This window comes from Heteronotia binoei, chromosome 1 (assembly GCF_032191835.1).
Source record: "Heteronotia binoei isolate CCM8104 ecotype False Entrance Well chromosome 1, APGP_CSIRO_Hbin_v1, whole genome shotgun sequence".
In the NCBI taxonomy this organism is placed as follows: Eukaryota; Metazoa; Chordata; class Lepidosauria; order Squamata; family Gekkonidae; genus Heteronotia; species Heteronotia binoei.
The window spans coordinates 257,712,972-257,730,449 of NC_083223.1; the positions used below are offsets into that span (position 1 = coordinate 257,712,972).

The 17,478-nt window shown below is 47.4% G+C and overlaps 1 protein-coding gene across 2 annotated transcripts in view; it reads left to right on the plus strand.

The window, feature by feature from the left end:
• The first annotated feature begins 15,348 nt into the window (after positions 1-15,348).
• Positions 15,349-17,478, plus strand: part of HNRNPUL2 (heterogeneous nuclear ribonucleoprotein U like 2) — a 28,669-nt gene continuing 26,539 nt past the window's right edge. For both annotated transcript variants that reach the window (XM_060254114.1, XM_060254123.1), the window contains exon 1: positions 15,349-16,240. In XM_060254114.1, coding sequence (XP_060110097.1) covers positions 15,733-16,240 — 508 coding nt within the window. In that variant the 5' untranslated portion in view covers positions 15,349-15,732. The remainder of the gene's footprint in view (positions 16,241-17,478) is intronic.

Genomic DNA, 17,478 nt, shown 5'->3' on the forward strand with positions numbered 1-17,478 from the left:
GAATGCATAGGAAAGCTTTATTGATTATCTTCCACTTGTGCAAAGCCTTCCATTTCACTGCTGGCCAAAACACTCTCCATGCATACTGGATACAAGCACTGAGGCTTCATGAAGGAACCATCTTAAAAATACAAATAACAAAACTCTAAACAACATTTGTATTTTTAAGGTGGTTCCTTCATGAAGCCTCAGTGCTTGTATCCAGTATGCATGGAGAGTGTTTTGGCCAGCAATGAAATGGAAGGCTTTTAGTAAAAGGACCTGGCTTACTCCCTCATTATATACAGCTCAACAAGTGGAAGGTAATAACAATACAGATTAAGTGGCAACACAAAATGCGTCTATTATAACTAGTTATTTGTATGCTGTACCACTAAATTATTATGAGCTCTGTTGAAAACGGTTTAATTGTTTCTTATGGTTGTTACAGTGAATTTGTGTGTCAAAGATATTTGTAAATTCAAACGTAATTTTTTAAAAAGTATGTAAATTCAAAAGTAATTAAATATAAAAAAGTATAAAAAGTATGGTAGCCTATTTACACCACAGACATGTTGTTTGTTTCTTGTAATGTATCTTCACTATGATCCCATTATTGATTAGTCCATGTCCAGATGGTACAAGAGAGGCCTCCACATTCCCAGGCAGTCAGTAACATCTCCACTGGGAGAGATCCATTAACCTTCACAAAACAAGCACATAGGCATAACATTCTGCATAGCAAGATAGCGATACGAAAGGAAGGCATGACAGGAGACAAGACATGGATCCTGACAGTGAACAGGATTCCCTGGGTGTGTAAGAAAGGGCCATGAGAACTAAACACCGATGCAACCCATCCTATCCTCACGATCTGCCTAAGATCTTTAGTGTCCAAGGTTACAGTGGTCCTTAAATAAATCCATGTCTTATGGATCCATCTGTATACAAAGTTATCCGCTAGGAGTTTTGTGGATTCTGGTGTCAATACTATTAGATATTGCTCTGGTTTAATAAAAATATAGGTCTGTATGATTTTGGGTAAGTAATATCTCTATCTGTTTTTGGAATAACAATGATGTTTGCTTCAGACCATGTTTCAGGGATCAATCCTTGGGTCAATAACGGATTACGTGTTTCTGTAACTGGGTTTGCTAACAAGTGGGTATATATTTATACTTTGCTAACAAGTGGATATATATTTATATAGAATTTGGCTGGAAAGCTGTCCCTTCCAGGAGATTTGTTATTTTTCCAATTTTTAAAATAATGTCAGTTACTTCCCGTGTACACAGACAGATCTCTCCACTAACAGTGCAATCCTAAAGAGAGTTACTCCAGTCTAAGCCCATTCATTTAAATTGGCTTAGACTGGAGTAACTCTCCTTAGGATTGCACTGTAAGTCTTTATGTTCTGGTGCTATTATTTTTGGTGGGGTTGATGAAGGCTGAGAGATTGAAAAAAAGGGTTATCCTGAGTGTCTTATGATTGTTTGAAATATTGAAATAAAGTTGTTTGAAATATTGAGTAAAAATACTTCAGATTTCTTTTTGAGTTGGAAATGAGAGTGTCTGAATGGTTTCTGAGTGAGTGAATTATTCCTGTAGATTATTTTTGGGAGTTTATACCAATACTTTTGTTTCAAGTACAGTAAGGTTTTTTTTAAATGTCTCCAGTGATTCTAGTTTTTTTCTTTCCAATTAAAAGTTTAATATATTCCATGCTATTAATAGAATCCTAGAGTTGGAAGGGACCTCTAGGGTCATCTAGTCCAACCCCCCCACAAAGCAGGAAACTCACAAACACCTCCCCCCTAAATTCACAGGATCTTCATTGCTGTCAGATGGCCATCTAGCCTCTGTTTAAAAACCTTCAAGGAAGGAGAGCCCAGTACCTCCTGAGGAAGCCTGTTCCACTGAGGAATCGCTCTAACAGTCAGGAAGTTCTTCCTAATGTTGAGCCGGAAACTCTTCTGATTTAATTTCAACTCATTGGTTCTGGTCCTACCTTCTGGGGCCACAGAAAACAATTCCACACCATCCTCTATATGACAGCCCTTCAAGTACTTGAAGATGGTGATTATATCATCTCTCAGCCACCTCCTCTCCAGGCTAAACATCTCCAGCTCCTTCAACCTTTCCTCATGGTCTCCAGACCCCTCACCATCTTTGTTGCCCTCCTCTGGACCCGTTCCAGCTTGTCTATATCCTCCTTAAATTGTGGTGCCCAAAACTGAACACAATACTCCAGGTGAGGTCTTAACAGAGCAGAGTAAAGAGATACCATCACATCACATGATCTGGACACTATACTTCTGTTGATACAGCCCAAAATTGCATTTGCCTTTTTAGCCACTGCATCACACTGTTGACTCATGTTCAGCGTATGATCCACTAAGACCCCTAGATCCTTTTCGCACATACTAATGCTAAGACAAGTCTCCCCCATTCTATAACCATGCATTGGATTTTTCCTACCTAAATGCAGAACTTTACATTTATCCCTGTTAAAAATTATTTTATTGGTTTTAGCCCAGTTTTCCAGCCTGTCAAGGTCATCCTGTGTCCTGTTTCTGTCTTCTTTTGTGTTTGCAACCCCTCCCAATTTAGTATCATCTGCAAATTTAATAAGCATTCCCTCTATTCCTTCATCCAAATCATTGATAAAGATGTTGAACAAAACAGGTCCCAGGACAGATCCCTGAGGCACTCCACTTGTCACTCCTCTCCAAGAGGATGAGGAACCATTCACTTATTGTTGACTACGTGGGACTGCTTATTATGAATTTTCTAGATTGTGTCTTTCCTTTGTTTTCACTTTAGGTGTTCTGCATATCAGGGTGACGTTGCTTTCACGTTTTCATGGCAGACTTTTTACGGGGTGGTTTGCCATTGCCTTCCCCAGTCAGTTACACTTTCCCCCCAGCAAGCTGGTACTCATTTTACCGACCTCGGAAGGATGGAAGGCTAAGTCAACCATGAGCCGACTACCTGAATCCAGCTTCCGCTGGGATCAAGCTCAGGTCGTGAGCAGAGCTTGGACTGCAGTACTACAGCTTTACCACTCTGCGCCACGGGGCTCCTCCTGCAGTTCTAGCATTCCGCAAAATGTGTGAAACATGTTCAGGAGGGCCTTCCTACAAATGAAATAGTTCAGGAGGTCACTTTTTCAAGGAAATAGGGTTGTCGTCTATTGCAGTGCTTACTGTATGTATCACCTTCCTCTTACTGCATTGTCTTCTGCCTTTTAAAAATTAATATTTATTTGATACAATAGAAATGTAGATAACAAGAAGAATCTGTGTGATAGGTACAAGGTCACCAGGTCTACTGGATCCATTAAAAACAGGTGAAATTAAGAACTCTGTTCCTTGCACTTTATTGCAAGATCCATATCTGCACTGTGAGTGTAACCTAAAGGTATCTCTGTTTCCTGGTGGGCCATTCGTTTCACCAATATATAGATTTTTTTTTTTTACTTTCATTAGGCAGTCACAAAATTTGGGCCTTTTTGTTATTGTTGTTGGCTTCCATTTCCTAGCAAAGACTAATTAGGCTGTAGTAATCATATGTAAAAACTGCTCCTCGTAGGTGTATTAGCTATTACCAGGGGTGGCCAAACCTGCTTAGTGTAAGAGCCACATAGAATAAACATCAGATGTTTGAGAGCTGTGAGATATGAATGTCTGATGATTGAGGATGGAATGATGAATGGACAGCAGGCAAATGGATGGAGGAGAGAGAGGTGGAAAGAAAGCAACTTTAATGCCTTCTCCAAGCCGCCAGCTGGCTTGGTGAAACGATTTAAAGAGAGAAATGCCTCCTGCAAGCTAGCCAATGGGGCATTGGAGGCATTGAGAATCACACCATATGTGTGAAAGAGCCCCGTGTGGCTCCCGAGCCACATTTTGGCCACCCGTGAGCTATATAATTTAAAATGTCTAGTTATTAGGGAATCTGTCTTCTCTCTCTCATCTTCGGTCTTCATAACCCACTTTCTGTATTATGTTATGTCATATCATAGACATTGGATTGTCAACTGAATTGCCAACTTTGAGCTGAGGAATTCCTTGAGATTTTGGGGTGGAGCTGAGGGAGGGCAACATTTAAGGAAGGGAGGGACATCATCAAGGTATAATCCCATACAGCCCACTCTCCAAAGCAAACATTTTCTCCAGGGGAACTGATCTCTGTCATCTGGAGATCAATTGTAATTCTGGGAGATCACCAGACTGTGCTTGACAGTTGGCAACTCTACTGAAGACAGGTTTCTTTTGTTTGTTTGCTTGTTTGCATTCTTTTCCGGTTCTGTAATGATAATGGATATCTAATGCTGTGTAATGGAATTGTTTTATATTTTGTAATCTATCTTGACTTTGAAACATCTTCTCACTAGCGAGGATAAACCACCTAACAGAGACACACCCTAGGAGCCAGACTGTACAACAAACCTAGATGTCAACCATAACCCCATATACAAGCATTAAAAACACAAGACCTAATAACATCTATACCTTCCTAGGCTCATGCATTTGTCCAGAGGAGTTTGGGGAGAGAGGGACATTGGCAGAGTATAATGCAGGGGTGGCCAAACTGTGGCTCCGGAGCCACATGTGGCTCTTTCACACATATTGTGTGGCTCTCGAAGCCCCCACTGCCTCATCGGCTGCCTTGACGAAGGTACTTGTCTCTTTTAATTACTTCGCCAAGCCAAGCCATCTGGCAAGAAAGCTGCTTTCTTTCCACCTCTCTCTCTTAATCTAATCTATCATCTCCCTCCCTCCAACATCTGATGTTCATGTCTTGGGGGTCTCAAACATCTGATGTTTATTCTATGTGGCTCTTATGCTAAGCAAATTTGGCTACCCCTGGTGTAATGCCATGCAGTCCACCCTCCGTTTTCTGCAGGGGAGATGATCTTTGTTGACTGGAGGTCAATTGCAATTCTGGGAAATCTCCAGGCCCCACATGTAAGATTGCCAGTCCCCAATTGAGGGCAGGGGATCCCCTGGTTTGGAGGCCGTCCCCCCACTTCAGGGTTATCAGAAAGTGGGGGGGATGTCTGCTGGGCACTCTATTATATCCTATGGAGACTGGTCCCCATAGGGTATAATGGAGAATTGATCCATGGGTATCTGGGGCTCTAAGTGGGCTGTTTTTTGAGGTAGAGGCACCAAATTTTCAGCATAGCATCTGGTGCCTCTCCTCAAACTCCCCGCCCCAAGTTTCAAAAAGATTGGACCAGAGGGTCCAATTCCGAGCCTCGAAAAGAAGGTGCCCCATCCTCCTTTATTTCCAATGGAGAGAAGATATTTAAAAGGAGTGTGGTCTCTTTGAATGTGATGGCCAAAACTCTCTTCGGAGTCCAATCATACTTGTTTTCACAAGCTTGCTGCTGGCTCCACCCCCAAAGTCCCCAGATATTTCCTGAATTGGACTGGGCAATTCTAATGGCAACCCTTTCAGTTTCCTAGAATTTCTCTCTCCCAGCCCCTGTGGTAGCCATTTCTCCCACATCCGCACCACAGGGGGAGGGGGGCTTTTTCAAGGATTGTTTTGAAAATCACTAATTGCTATAGAGATGTACATTATAAAAAGGTAGTCCCCTGTGCAAGCACCAGGTCATTACGGGCCCACAGGGTGATGTCACATCAGGACGTTTTCTTGGCAGACTTTTATGAGGTGGTTTGCAGTTGCCTCCCCCCGTCATCTACACCCAGCAAGCTGGGTACTTTTTTACTGACCTCGGAAGGATAGAAGGTTGAGTCAACCTTGACCTGGCTACCTGAACCCAGCTCACATCAGGGTCGAACTCAGGTTGTGAGCAGAGCTTGGACTGCAGTATTGCAGTATATTAATATGTCAGCTTCCAGTTAAGAAACACACACACAAAGCCACTCCAATGGCATGAAAAGGGGTGGCTACAATGGGAACGGGGAAGGAAAAATGGCTTCTGTGTGGGCAAGACTGGGAAAATTTGTACTTTCCCACCTACTACATGGCATATAGGCTCAGCTGTATTCTTTACCAAAAACTGAGGAAAACAAAGAGATGCACAAATGCACCATAATGCTGTGGGGAAATGAGAACACTCCCCCTCCTCGTTTCACTACAGCATCACATCTGGGGCAAATAACCTGTGTGGAAAAGATCTACATTGTACAAATAGTTCAGTTCCACAAGAACAGATGGCCAGATATCTGGTGGGGAAAAAATTGTGTTAGTCAGATCCCAGTGGGTGAATATTTTAACCTTCTAGGGCAGGAGTCCCCAGTGTGATGCGTATGGGTGCCATGGTACCCACTAACACTTTTCTTGGTGCCCGCTAAGTGTTTTTTAGAAAGTGGGTGAGGCCAGGTGGTGCTCTTGGCCAGCAGGGCTTATTATTTATCACTGAAGGGTTGATTGGCTATGAAAATTAAAATAACATTGTTTCAGCTGCTGTGACAGTGTTTTGTTCGCTCATCCCTCTTTCCCGATGTATTTTGAACCACTCCTCCTCTACCCAGCACTTGGGCTTCCTCTGCGCGTGTGGCAGCCATTATGTCATTTCTTTCATCTACTGTGGCAGCCATTTAATAGTTGTGCCCACCATCCTGTGTCAGAATTAGGAAGGTGCCCACAAGCTCAAAAAGGTTGAGGAGCCTTGTTCTACAGCAAGAGTGTCAAGCATGCAGCCCACAGGCAACTGGTAATTACTTTTATCGCCATAAGACATAGGCTGTGCATTATGTCCCTGTATACCAGAGGTGGCCAAACTTGCTTAACTTAAGAGCCACATAAACATCAGATATCTGAGAGTCGCAAGGCATGAACGTTAGATGTCTAGAGGAGAGCTGCAAGACATGACCATTAGATGTTTGAGAGACACAAGATAGGGAGGGAGGAAAGCAAATAGGAGGGAGAGGTGAAAAGAAAGCAACTTTAACTTTAAATTCATTCTCCAAGCTGCTGGCTAGCTTGGTTTGGAGAAGTGATATAAAGAGACAAATGCCTTCTCCAAGCTGGTCAACAGGGGAGGGACAGTGGCTCAATGGTAGAGCATCTGCTTGGGAATCAGAAGGTCCCAGGTTCAATCCCTGGCATCTCCAAAAAAGGCAAATAGGTGTGAAAAACCTCAGCTTGAGACCCTGGAGAGCCGCTGCCAGTCTGAGAAGACAATACTGACTTTGATGGACCAAGGGTCTGATTCAGTATAAGGCAGCTTCATATGTTCATATACGTTCAACAGGGTAGTGGGGGCTTCAAGATCCACACAATATGTGTGGAAGAGCCACATGTGGCTCCCAAGCCACAGTTTGGCTACCCTTTCTGTATACTGTCTCAGTGCTAATGTGTAATAGGTGGTGGAAGTGGGAGGGTGGGCATCAGGGAGATACTGTAAGGAAATACTTTAAGAGTGTTAATGTTTTAACCAAGTGCAAAGTAATGCACATTGGGGCCAAGAATCCCAGCTACAAATACAAGTTGATGGAGTGTGAACTGGCAGAGACTGATCAGGAGAGAGATCTTGGGGTCTTGGTAGATAACTCACTGAAAATGTCAAGACAGTGTGCGATTGCAATAAAAAAGGCCAACACCATGCTGGGAATTATTAGGAAGGGAATTGAAAACAAATCAGCCAGTATCATAATGCCCCTGTATAAATCGATGGTGCGGTCTCTTTTGGAATACTGTGTGCAATTCTGGTCACCGCACCTCAAAAAGGATATTATAGCATTGGAAAAAGTGCAGAAAAGGGCAACTAGAATGATTAAAGGTTTGGAACACTTTCCCTAAGAAGAAAGGTTAAAACACTTGGGGCTCTTTAGCTTGGAGAAACGTTGACTGCGGGGTGACCTGATAGAGGTTTACAAGATTATGCATGGGATGGAGAAGACAGAGAAAGAAGTACTTTTCTCCCTTTCTCACAATACCAGAACTCGTGGGCATTCACTGAAATTTCTGAGCAGTCGGGTTAGAACGGATAAAAGGAGGTACTTCTTCACCCAAAGGGTGATTAACATGTGGAATTCACTGCCACAGGAGGTGGCGGCGGCTACAAGCATAGCCAGCTTCAAGAGGGAGTTAGATACAAATATGGAGCAGAGGTTCATCAGTGGCTATTAGACACAGTGTGTGTGTGTTTGTGTATATAAAATTTTTTGGTCACTGTGTGATACAGAGTGTTGGACTGGATGGGCCATTGGCCTGATCCAACATGGCTTCTCTTATGCTCTTAAGCAGCGGTCATTTTGTAGAAAAATAAGTGGTGGAGCTCATTAGCATAACTCATTAGTATATGCCGCCGCCCCCCCCCCCCCTCCTGGCCAAAAGCAACCTAATGCAAGAAAGGAGAGCCCTAGGTGAGTGAGGCTTCCTTGGGCTGGCTAGAAATCCAGCCAGTCCAAGCAAGTCTCACTCTCCTGGGCTGCCCCACCCCCACCTCTGTCAAAAGGCCAGCAAGCCACTCGCTGCCCAAAATCCCTTAAGAAGTGGAGAAAGGGTGGTGCAGGCTTCTCCAGGGGTTAATGAGAGCTTTTAGGGGTGTGGCAAAGCTCCTGGTGGCTGACTGCTCTCCTAATCCAGGGATTGTTATGCAGCTGCACCTACTATTCAATGGACAAGGGGTGGGGGGAACCATCAGAATAGTTCAGGAGCTGTGCTTGTCGGAGCGGGAGTAGCAGAGTGAGGGAGATGACTTGCCCGACACAGGGCTTCAGGAAAGAAAATCAGGCCGACACGTGCAACTAGTGCCAAAAGGTGTATTAACATATATACACGACAAGTGCTCTCTTGTGCAGTCTATACAATATCACCTCCACGGACAAAGTGCTTCGCCTAACCACCATCTCACAGGGAGAGACCTGTGTGATGCACACACAGATCATATATAGTGCAAGCAGCCAATCCTGGCCGTGCTGACTCAGCAGATTGCATCACTTGGCTTCTGCCGGCTCAAGCCGGTCTGCTGATCAGGTCACTGTGACCTAGCCTGGCAGCTAGATCACCAGCTGTCATACTGTAGCTGTCAGACTGGGTTTATGTAGATTCTTGCTCCAACACACCTCCTAATCTATTTAAACCCAGTGCACCAAAACACTTTACACAGTTTACATACATGTCCACCAGCAACATTACAGTTCATATTTACGTAGCTCGGAACCCTTTCCGGAATTCGTTCAGGAACTCATCATGATTGTAAAACACATCATCGTGTTCCTGTTCAGCCAGCTCTTTCAGACGCTTGGCTTCAGCCTCCTTCTCCCTTGCCTCGCACTCTGCCACCCAGGCTTTCCATTTCTTAGCCTTTTCTTTTAACATTTCCTCAAATCCGGGTGGGTCTGGATTGACAGTCAGAGTGACATAGGGACACTTGTACCTAGCGGGACGTTGGCCTTTGGTGGACCTGGCAGACACCCGTGGCCCTGTGCTTGGACCAGCTTTGTCTTCTTCGGGTTGCTCTGTTCCCACCTCCTGGGCTGGTTGCTCTGCCCCTGTAATTGGGTGTTGAACCTCCTGACTCTCACACTTTACCTCCAGTTCCTGCATTTGAGGCTCTGCCTCCTGACTCTGCTCGTCAGGCTCTGTGCCAGCATTCGGCTCACCTTCTCCAGCCCCACTGGGTGCCACCTCCTGGGCTGGAGTTCTGGGCTGCGCTCCAACATCGTTATCGCTACTTGGCAGCAGGACAAATTGTTTCTGCAAGGAGTGCAACCTTGGCCAGCTGCTTTCTTCATTGAACTGGGCACTCTTACTAAGTGTTATCTTGCTTTTGCTATTGCAGAAACGATAACACCTGGCCCTTGGCTTGTAGCCCAGAAAAATTAGGCTCTCTGCCCGGACATCCCCCTCCCCGCTACTCGTGGAGTGGATGCCAACCCGAGCCCGTGACCCAAAGACTTTTAAAGAACTCAAATCTGGGGTCTTGTTCAACAGTAACCTGTAAGGCACATTTTTCACAGTATTACACCAAACCCTATTTTGCAAAAAAACAGCTGCATGTATGGTTTCTGCCCAATAGGTCATTGGCAGTTGTGCATCCTCTAACATGCAATACATCACATTCTGCAATACAGCCCCATGCCCATTTTCTCGGGGCGTTGCCGGGTTCGTCAGACGGTGGGCGATGCCCTTGTTCTCCAGCCAACGTTTCATCTGGTTAGATAAGAATTCCCCCCCTCTGTCGGTTTGTACAGCTAGGAGATTAACCCCTAATTGTCTCTCCACTGCTTTGACCCACTTGGTGAATGTCTTATACACCCCAGACTTATGCACCATGGTGAAAACCCACGCGTACCTCGTGTGGTCGTCGGTGGCCACCAAGCAGTATCTCCTCCCCGACAGACTCTTTGGCAATGGGCCAATAACGTCTAAATGGACTAGTTCCAGGGCTCGTGTGCTTTCCCTTGAGCTTTCTTTAGCAACAGCACACGCCTTGCTTTTGGTCTTCTTGCAGACCTGGCAATCCAAGTAACATTTGCAAGGATTTACTTTCAAACTAGGCACAAGCTCCAGGGTTTTCTTTAACGCCCTAAATCCGCAGTGCCCAAGTCTCCTATGGAGCAAATGTATACAATTATTGTGCACAGGCTCATTCGACACCTGAGCCACCTGGGCACAATCACTCTGGACCACATACAGTTTACCTTCCCTCTTTCCTGTCACAAGCAACTTTCCCCCACCTCCCAGGATTTTGCAGCAGGTTTTCTCAAATCTCACCTGGTATCCCTGGTCAAACAGTGTGCTAACACTCAACAGGTTAGACTGCAGTGAGGGTACATACAACACATTTTGCAACATACATTTCAGTGCAGGAAATTCCACATTGCCTGAGCAAACAGAATTGGCAGTGGTCCCATCAGCCAATCTCACATACTTATGCTCAGGACTGTCAATGTTTTTCAACAACTCCTTCTCGCAGCAGAGATGGCTCGTTGCCCCGGAGTCTAAAATCCAAGCAGACCCTGTGCTCTCTACTGCAGACGTGACCAGCCGGGTTGCTTCCTCACACGGGCTGGCGGTCCTCCGCTCTCGCCGCACACGCCCCCGCCTCTTCTCCCTCTCAGGGCAAGCTCGGAGCAGGTGCTGCGACGACCCGCATCCATAGCAGCGACGGACTGCAAACGCAGTCGGCTCCACTTCCTCCACCTTCGGACGCCTGCCAGCAGCAAAAGCTGGCTCATTCTTGGCTGTCTTCCCGGACACACCGATAACAGCACGCTGCCCGGCCGACACCCCCGGACAGCTCACGGCCGCAATTCTCTCTTGGAAGTCAAGCAGGTGGGCACAGACGTATTCCATGGTCAGGGTCGCTACGTCCACCGTCTCCAGAGAAGTTATCAGGGGAGTGTACTCAGGTGGCAACGACGACAGCAAAATGTACACTCTGTCGTCTGGAGCTACAGTCTTGCCTCTTGCCTCCAGCTCAACGAAACAGTCCGTTAGCCGTTTGATGTGATCTTTCACACACCCTCCAGCCGGCATAACGGTGCGGAACATCCTCCTTGTCAAGGCCATGAGGGAACCAGCAGTGGTGCTAACATGCACCGCACTCAACGCGTCCCAGGCAGCCTTGGGAGTGTCCTTCCCTCGCACATAAACCAGCTGGTCATCTCCTATAGACAGCACTATGTTGGCCAGTGCCTTATCCGATAACACAGTCTCGGCAGGAGATAAGTCAGCAGGGGGGTTACTCACGAACAGCCATTGCCCTTCACGCTTGAGGTAGTGTTGCATTCTCAGGCTCCACACCGCGTAGTTGGCTGAGGTGAGCTTCTCAACGGCTACTCCAAGCTGTTGCTGAGCCATCGTGCCGACTCCTCCTCACGGCTGGCTGCCGACGTCCCTCTGGCTCTCAAACAGAGAACGGTGGTGCTTCTGTGTCCTTCACCGGCGTTCCTCGCCTCCGGCTCTTTCCAAACTCACAGTCAGCTCAACTCTCAACTCTCTCCTCCGCGCAGCGGAACCGCCCTGGGCCCATAACCCTGTCGGAGCGGGAGTAGCAGAGTGAGGGAGATGACTTGCCCGACACAGGGCTTCAGGAAAGAAAATCAGGCCGACACGTGCAACTAGTGCCAAAAGGTGTATTAACATATATACACGACAAGTGCTCTCTTGTGCAGTCTATACAATATCACCTCCACGGACAAAGTGCTTCGCCTAACCACCATCTCACAGGGAGAGACCTGTGTGATGCACACACAGATCATATATAGTGCAAGCAGCCAATCCTGGCCGTGCTGACTCAGCAGATTGCATCACTTGGCTTCTGCCGGCTCAAGCCGGTCTGCTGATCAGGTCACTGTGACCTAGCCTGGCAGCTAGATCACCAGCTGTCATACTGTAGCTGTCAGACTGGGTTTATGTAGATTCTTGCTCCAACAGTGCTCCTGTGAGTGCCTACTGAATCTGAGGCCTGGTTATAAACATGTTTATGCTTTGAGTTTTAAAAAAAATGTTAATTGGGTTTGCCTGTGTCCTTTATAAAGTTTTTATCTCCTTCCAGCCCAACAGAGACATTTATGTCAAATCTCCTTCTCTGGAGAGGCTTTACTGGTGAGCTGGAGGTCACAGTCCGGCACTCCCTGGGTATCCCTGTTTCATCAGTCCCTACTTTTACATGTAATGTTATTTGTTTGTTTGCCTATGACTTGCCCTTCCACGCTATTGCAGGCCTCAGGGTGAGAAACAACATATTTATAAAACATCAATAAATAATTATAAAAAACAGTGTAAAAACTAACCATAATGCACTAATGGCACACACAATACAATTCATCAGGGAGAATTTGGTCATATCCATGCTGGGGGAAGGCCAGAGGAAAAGGAGGCAGATGGAGGGCCCAAGAGAGTTGTAATCCTCCTTTGTTTCTAGAGACTAATTCGTTGGTGCTCCACAGGCAAAGACAAGAGACATGCAAAACCAGAACTGTGTGCAATAATATTAATTTTTCTGTTACATGTCTATTGGCTTTGTGCGTCTCTTCAGCATTTAGTGTACCTTCTTCCTTTGTACACTGTGCAAGAGTTGCTGGGGACGTGGCATTGGCTTTGCATGCAGAAGGTTCCACAAGGATCAGATGGGAGGTAAAGAACAAAATGTAATGCAAGGTTAACCAGTCCAGCAAATGCACACATTTATTTTGGGAATGTTTATGTTGGCCTCTCCAGGGTTCTGCCCAAGGTGGTTTACAATTTAAATAAATCATTGACAAGTTATTGAAACAAGCTGGGAGATTGAGACATAAGACATAAACCTATCCATAGAACAACTGGAGAAATAAAACTAAAGAAAAGCCTCCCCACATGTTCCCCAGAGAGTATTGAGATCGGGCTCTCATAATCTGCTTGTTTTCCCCGGGCCAAGGGAGGCCCGTCTGAAATCCACCAGGGACAGGGCCTTTTCGGTAATGGCTCCTTACTGGTGGAACCAGCTGCCGGAAGAGGTGAGGGCCCTGCGGGACCTCGGCCAGTTCCGCAGGGCCTGTAAGGCAGCCCTTTTCCGGCTGGCCTATAACTAACTGGCATTGGAAACTTTATAGACGGTTGTAGTGTAGTATTCTGACAGATTGCTGTTTTATTATTTTACTGTTTTAATTGTTGTAAATCGATGTAATTTTAAAACCAAAATGTTGGATCTTGTGTTGTGAGCCGCCCTGGGCTGCTTTGGTGGGAAGGGCGGGATATAAACTGAAATAAACTGAAACTGAAATAAGAAATGTTTTGGCCGAGCACCTGAAAGACTTTTAAAGTAGACATCAGGGTTTGGAAATTCTTGGGTATTTCGTGGTGGTCCTGGGTTGAGGTAAAGGAAGCTCAGTGGGTAAAGAACAAAAGTAAAGGGAGACATGATGGAGGTATATACAATTATGCAGGGCACGGAAACAGAGAAACGGGTCATCCATTGAAGCCAGGATTGGCAGGTCCTCCCTGACCACCAGCAGGGGATAGAGGGGTAGGGTTGCCAGATCCAGGCAAAAAAATGCCTGGGGATATGGGGGTGGAATTTGGAGAGGACAGGGATCTTAGTGGGGTACAAGGCCATAAACCTCCCCCCCCCACCCCAAAGAAAAACTTTAGTTTTTTTCCAGGATAACTATCTCTGTAGTCTGGAGATAAGCTGTAATTCCAGGGGATCCCCAGGTGACAGGTCCCACCTGGAGACTTAACAGAAACTAAAGTGTGGGAGCCTGGTCCTGGACATACAAAAATAAATTTATTTACACAGCATGTAATTCGTGGGACTGGCTGCAGATGTAGTCATGGCCACCAACTCGTAAAATTTTGGAAGAGAAGTGGACAAGTTCATGGAGGACTGGGCAGGCTATCAATGGCTACTAATCCCCCCCCCCCCCATTAGATCCCTACTCCCTTCAATACCAGAGTTAGGATGCTTCTTTAAATCTGCTGTGGGTAGCACAGGCAGGATAATGCTGTTGTAGCTGGCTTTGGTCTGCTCAGCGGGGCTCTTATGTTCTTCGGGTTCCCCTCTGCAGGGATATCCTTCCTCTGAGCATACCCTTTCCTCCAGAGCATTTGATCTCTGTAACGACCTCGTTCGCTGCAATTCTGGGAGGACTCCAGGTTGCAACCTGGGTCTGCTAAGCCTCGTGCACCATGGCACTAAAGGAAACATGGCAGAGATAAAAACAATGACAGCCATACATGGCGGGAGGAAAAGAAAAAGGATGGCTCCGTTTTGTTATTGCGGACTCCAGAAGGTCCAGCGCAGGCAAAAAACCTCATTAGGTGTGGTTTCCTCTGCCACGGACATGCAGCGACAGCAAAATTACACGGCTTAGAGAGGACTACATTTCTGCCTGTCATTGAATTGTTCAAAATACGAATATCGGTAAGCGGAAATGTGGAACTCATTTTAAAAACTCCCATTCTGTTGTACGAGACTAAGAACAACATGGCGGCTTCGGAACGGAGGGGCAGGCAGAAAGCTCGGCAGAAGTTGCCCAATCAAAATTAAGCGTGGACTGTTTCTGGGCAGATTAGCACCGCGATGTCTTCATTGTGATTGGTGAATTTTAGCCAATTTTAAAAAACCCAACGGCACAGCACTGCCTTCCTACTGCCCACTGGGCGTTTGCTGCCCGCCTAAAATCCGCTGCGGAACACAGACCACGGCGCCAGAAACCAGTGAACGCATGCGCACTGCCAAGTGGAGGCTGGTTTTTAAAAAGAAAAAAGCCACGCAGGCGTATTATCGCAGCATCCACAGACTATCTTTTTGGCGCCTCGACGACCTAAAGGAAGGGGTGGTGATTAAAAACACACACAAAAGCTGCCCCTACGCTCAGAAGGACAGCCTCTTAATACACGCATGCGCAAATTCCCGCTGTTCTTCAAAAACGCATGCACCGCGGTTCTGCGCGTCAGTTTTCCACGCCTGCGCGACAGCGGCGTCTCCTCTAAACCGTTGTCCCCTTTCCGCCTGCGCACTAGCCGGCGCCTGCGTAGTAACGACGAGGCCTGCTCTCCGGCGCAGGCGCACTGAGTTTAAGCGTGTGCGCGCGGGGCTCGGACTGCAGGGGAGGAGGCCTCCGCCGCTGAGGCGGGCGAGCGCGAGGGTTGGGGGAAAGAAAAAAAAAAGAGGAGAGGGGAACTGCGCAGGCGCGCTAGTGTCGGGGAGCGAGCGAGCCAGATAAGCGCCTTTCTTGCCGATTATTTTTCCCCCCTCGCTCTCTCTTTCTCTCTCTCTCTTTTTCCTCCTCCTCCCCCTCCCTCCTCCTCCCTCCCCCCTCTCAGCGGAGCGCGCGCGCCATGGACGTGAAGCGGCTGAAGGTGACGGAGCTGCGGGCCGAGCTCGGGCGGAGAGGCCTGGATTCCCGCGGCTTGAAAGTGGAGCTGGCCCAGCGCCTCCAGGAGGCCTTGGACGCCGAGATGTTGGCGGCCGGGCCTGACGAAGGCGGCGCCGGGGTGGCTGGGCAAAGCCTGGCCCGGGCCCGCTTGGCAGTCGGCGGCGGCGAGAACGACGACGAAGAAGACGAGGAGGATGAGGAGGACGAAGAGGAGGAGGACGAGGAGGCCCTGCTGGCCGACGAGGAAGAGCAGATGCAGGCGGAGCCGCAAGCCGCGGGCGGAGAGGGCCAGGCCTTGCCTCAGCAGCCAGCCGGCGGGGAACAAGGCGAGGAGGGCCAGGCCCAGGCGGCGGGCGGCAGCGGCGGCCTCAATGGCGCTCAGCAGTCCCAGGAGGAAGGCGGCGGCGGAGGCCCCAGCGGCAACGAAGAGTCGGGAGACGCCGAGGCCAAACAAGGAGACGAGAAGGCGGGTAAGGCGGGAAGGGAGTCGGGCGGAGGGGGGGGGGTGTTGTGAAGCGCAGAGACACCTGCGCACGCGGGGAGGGCCGGGCGTTGTTTCTGCGGGAGGGCGAGGAAGCTATGAGGCTGCCTTCTACTGAATCAGACCCCCGGCTATCGAAGTCAGTATTGTCTACTCGGACTGGCAGCGGCTCTCCAGGGTCTCAAGCTGAGGTTTTTCCACGCCTATTTGCCTGAATCCTTTTAAATTTAATTTATATCAAATTTATATCCCGCCCTCCCCTAACGGGCTCAGGGCAGCTAACAACTGCTAAAAACCACATTGAATATTAAAAAAAAAACATATGCAGTAAAATCAATTCCACACATTTTTAACCATAAAATCCAAGATGCACGTCGATGTTTTTGAATATCTGTATTTGTCCAGTGGGATTATCAGTGCTGTGGAACATTTGCTATCTCCCCTTAACAGGTCCTGTAGGGCCCTTATGTTTTCCGGGAAGGCATTTCACAGAGTGGGGGCTATTGTTGCAAATGCTGTGGCTCTAGTGGTGGACAATCGAACTTCTTTCAAGTACGGGAATCTGGAGGAGATTTTTAGTTGGAGATGCCAGGGGTTGAACCTGGGACCTGCTTAACAAGCAGATGCTCTACCATTGAGCCACCGTCTGTCCCGAAGGAGGTTGGCGCTTACGCGGAGGAGCTTTTGGGGCAGGATGGCTCGTCCTTGTTTTTCCTTTTGTCGCAGTTGTAATCATCCCCTTCCAGAAGAAGGGGGGTGGGTTGGTGGTATTGTAGCCTGACGGGGACCCGCCCCCCAATTCATCTTTTTTAATCGAAAGAAAGTCCTGTTGGTATTCGGTAGGGGCAGGATCCCCAAATAAGGGGTCCCAGGCTTTGCCCCCTGACATTCAGATTTACGTTGCCGGGCTAAAAAAAATAAATCCTGGTTAGCGCGCTCCCGCCCAAATACGACTGCATACGTTGTAGCTTTACGACGCAAGGCTCAAAATCAGTGGACGTTGCCGAGAGTAGCTCTGTATAGGATTGCACTGCTAATGTATTTCAGAAAATACAAAAATACGTATAAAGGATGGATTAGTGTTGTTTGAGATTTTTCATGGGAGAGAGCACGCAAAAAGGGATTTTGCTGTACTTTTAAGTTACATAGTTTTTTGTCACTTTCGTTTGTGTCGCTTTCATAGGTGTAGTTATGTTTCATGTTTCAGCCCAGTAGTTATGAATTTAT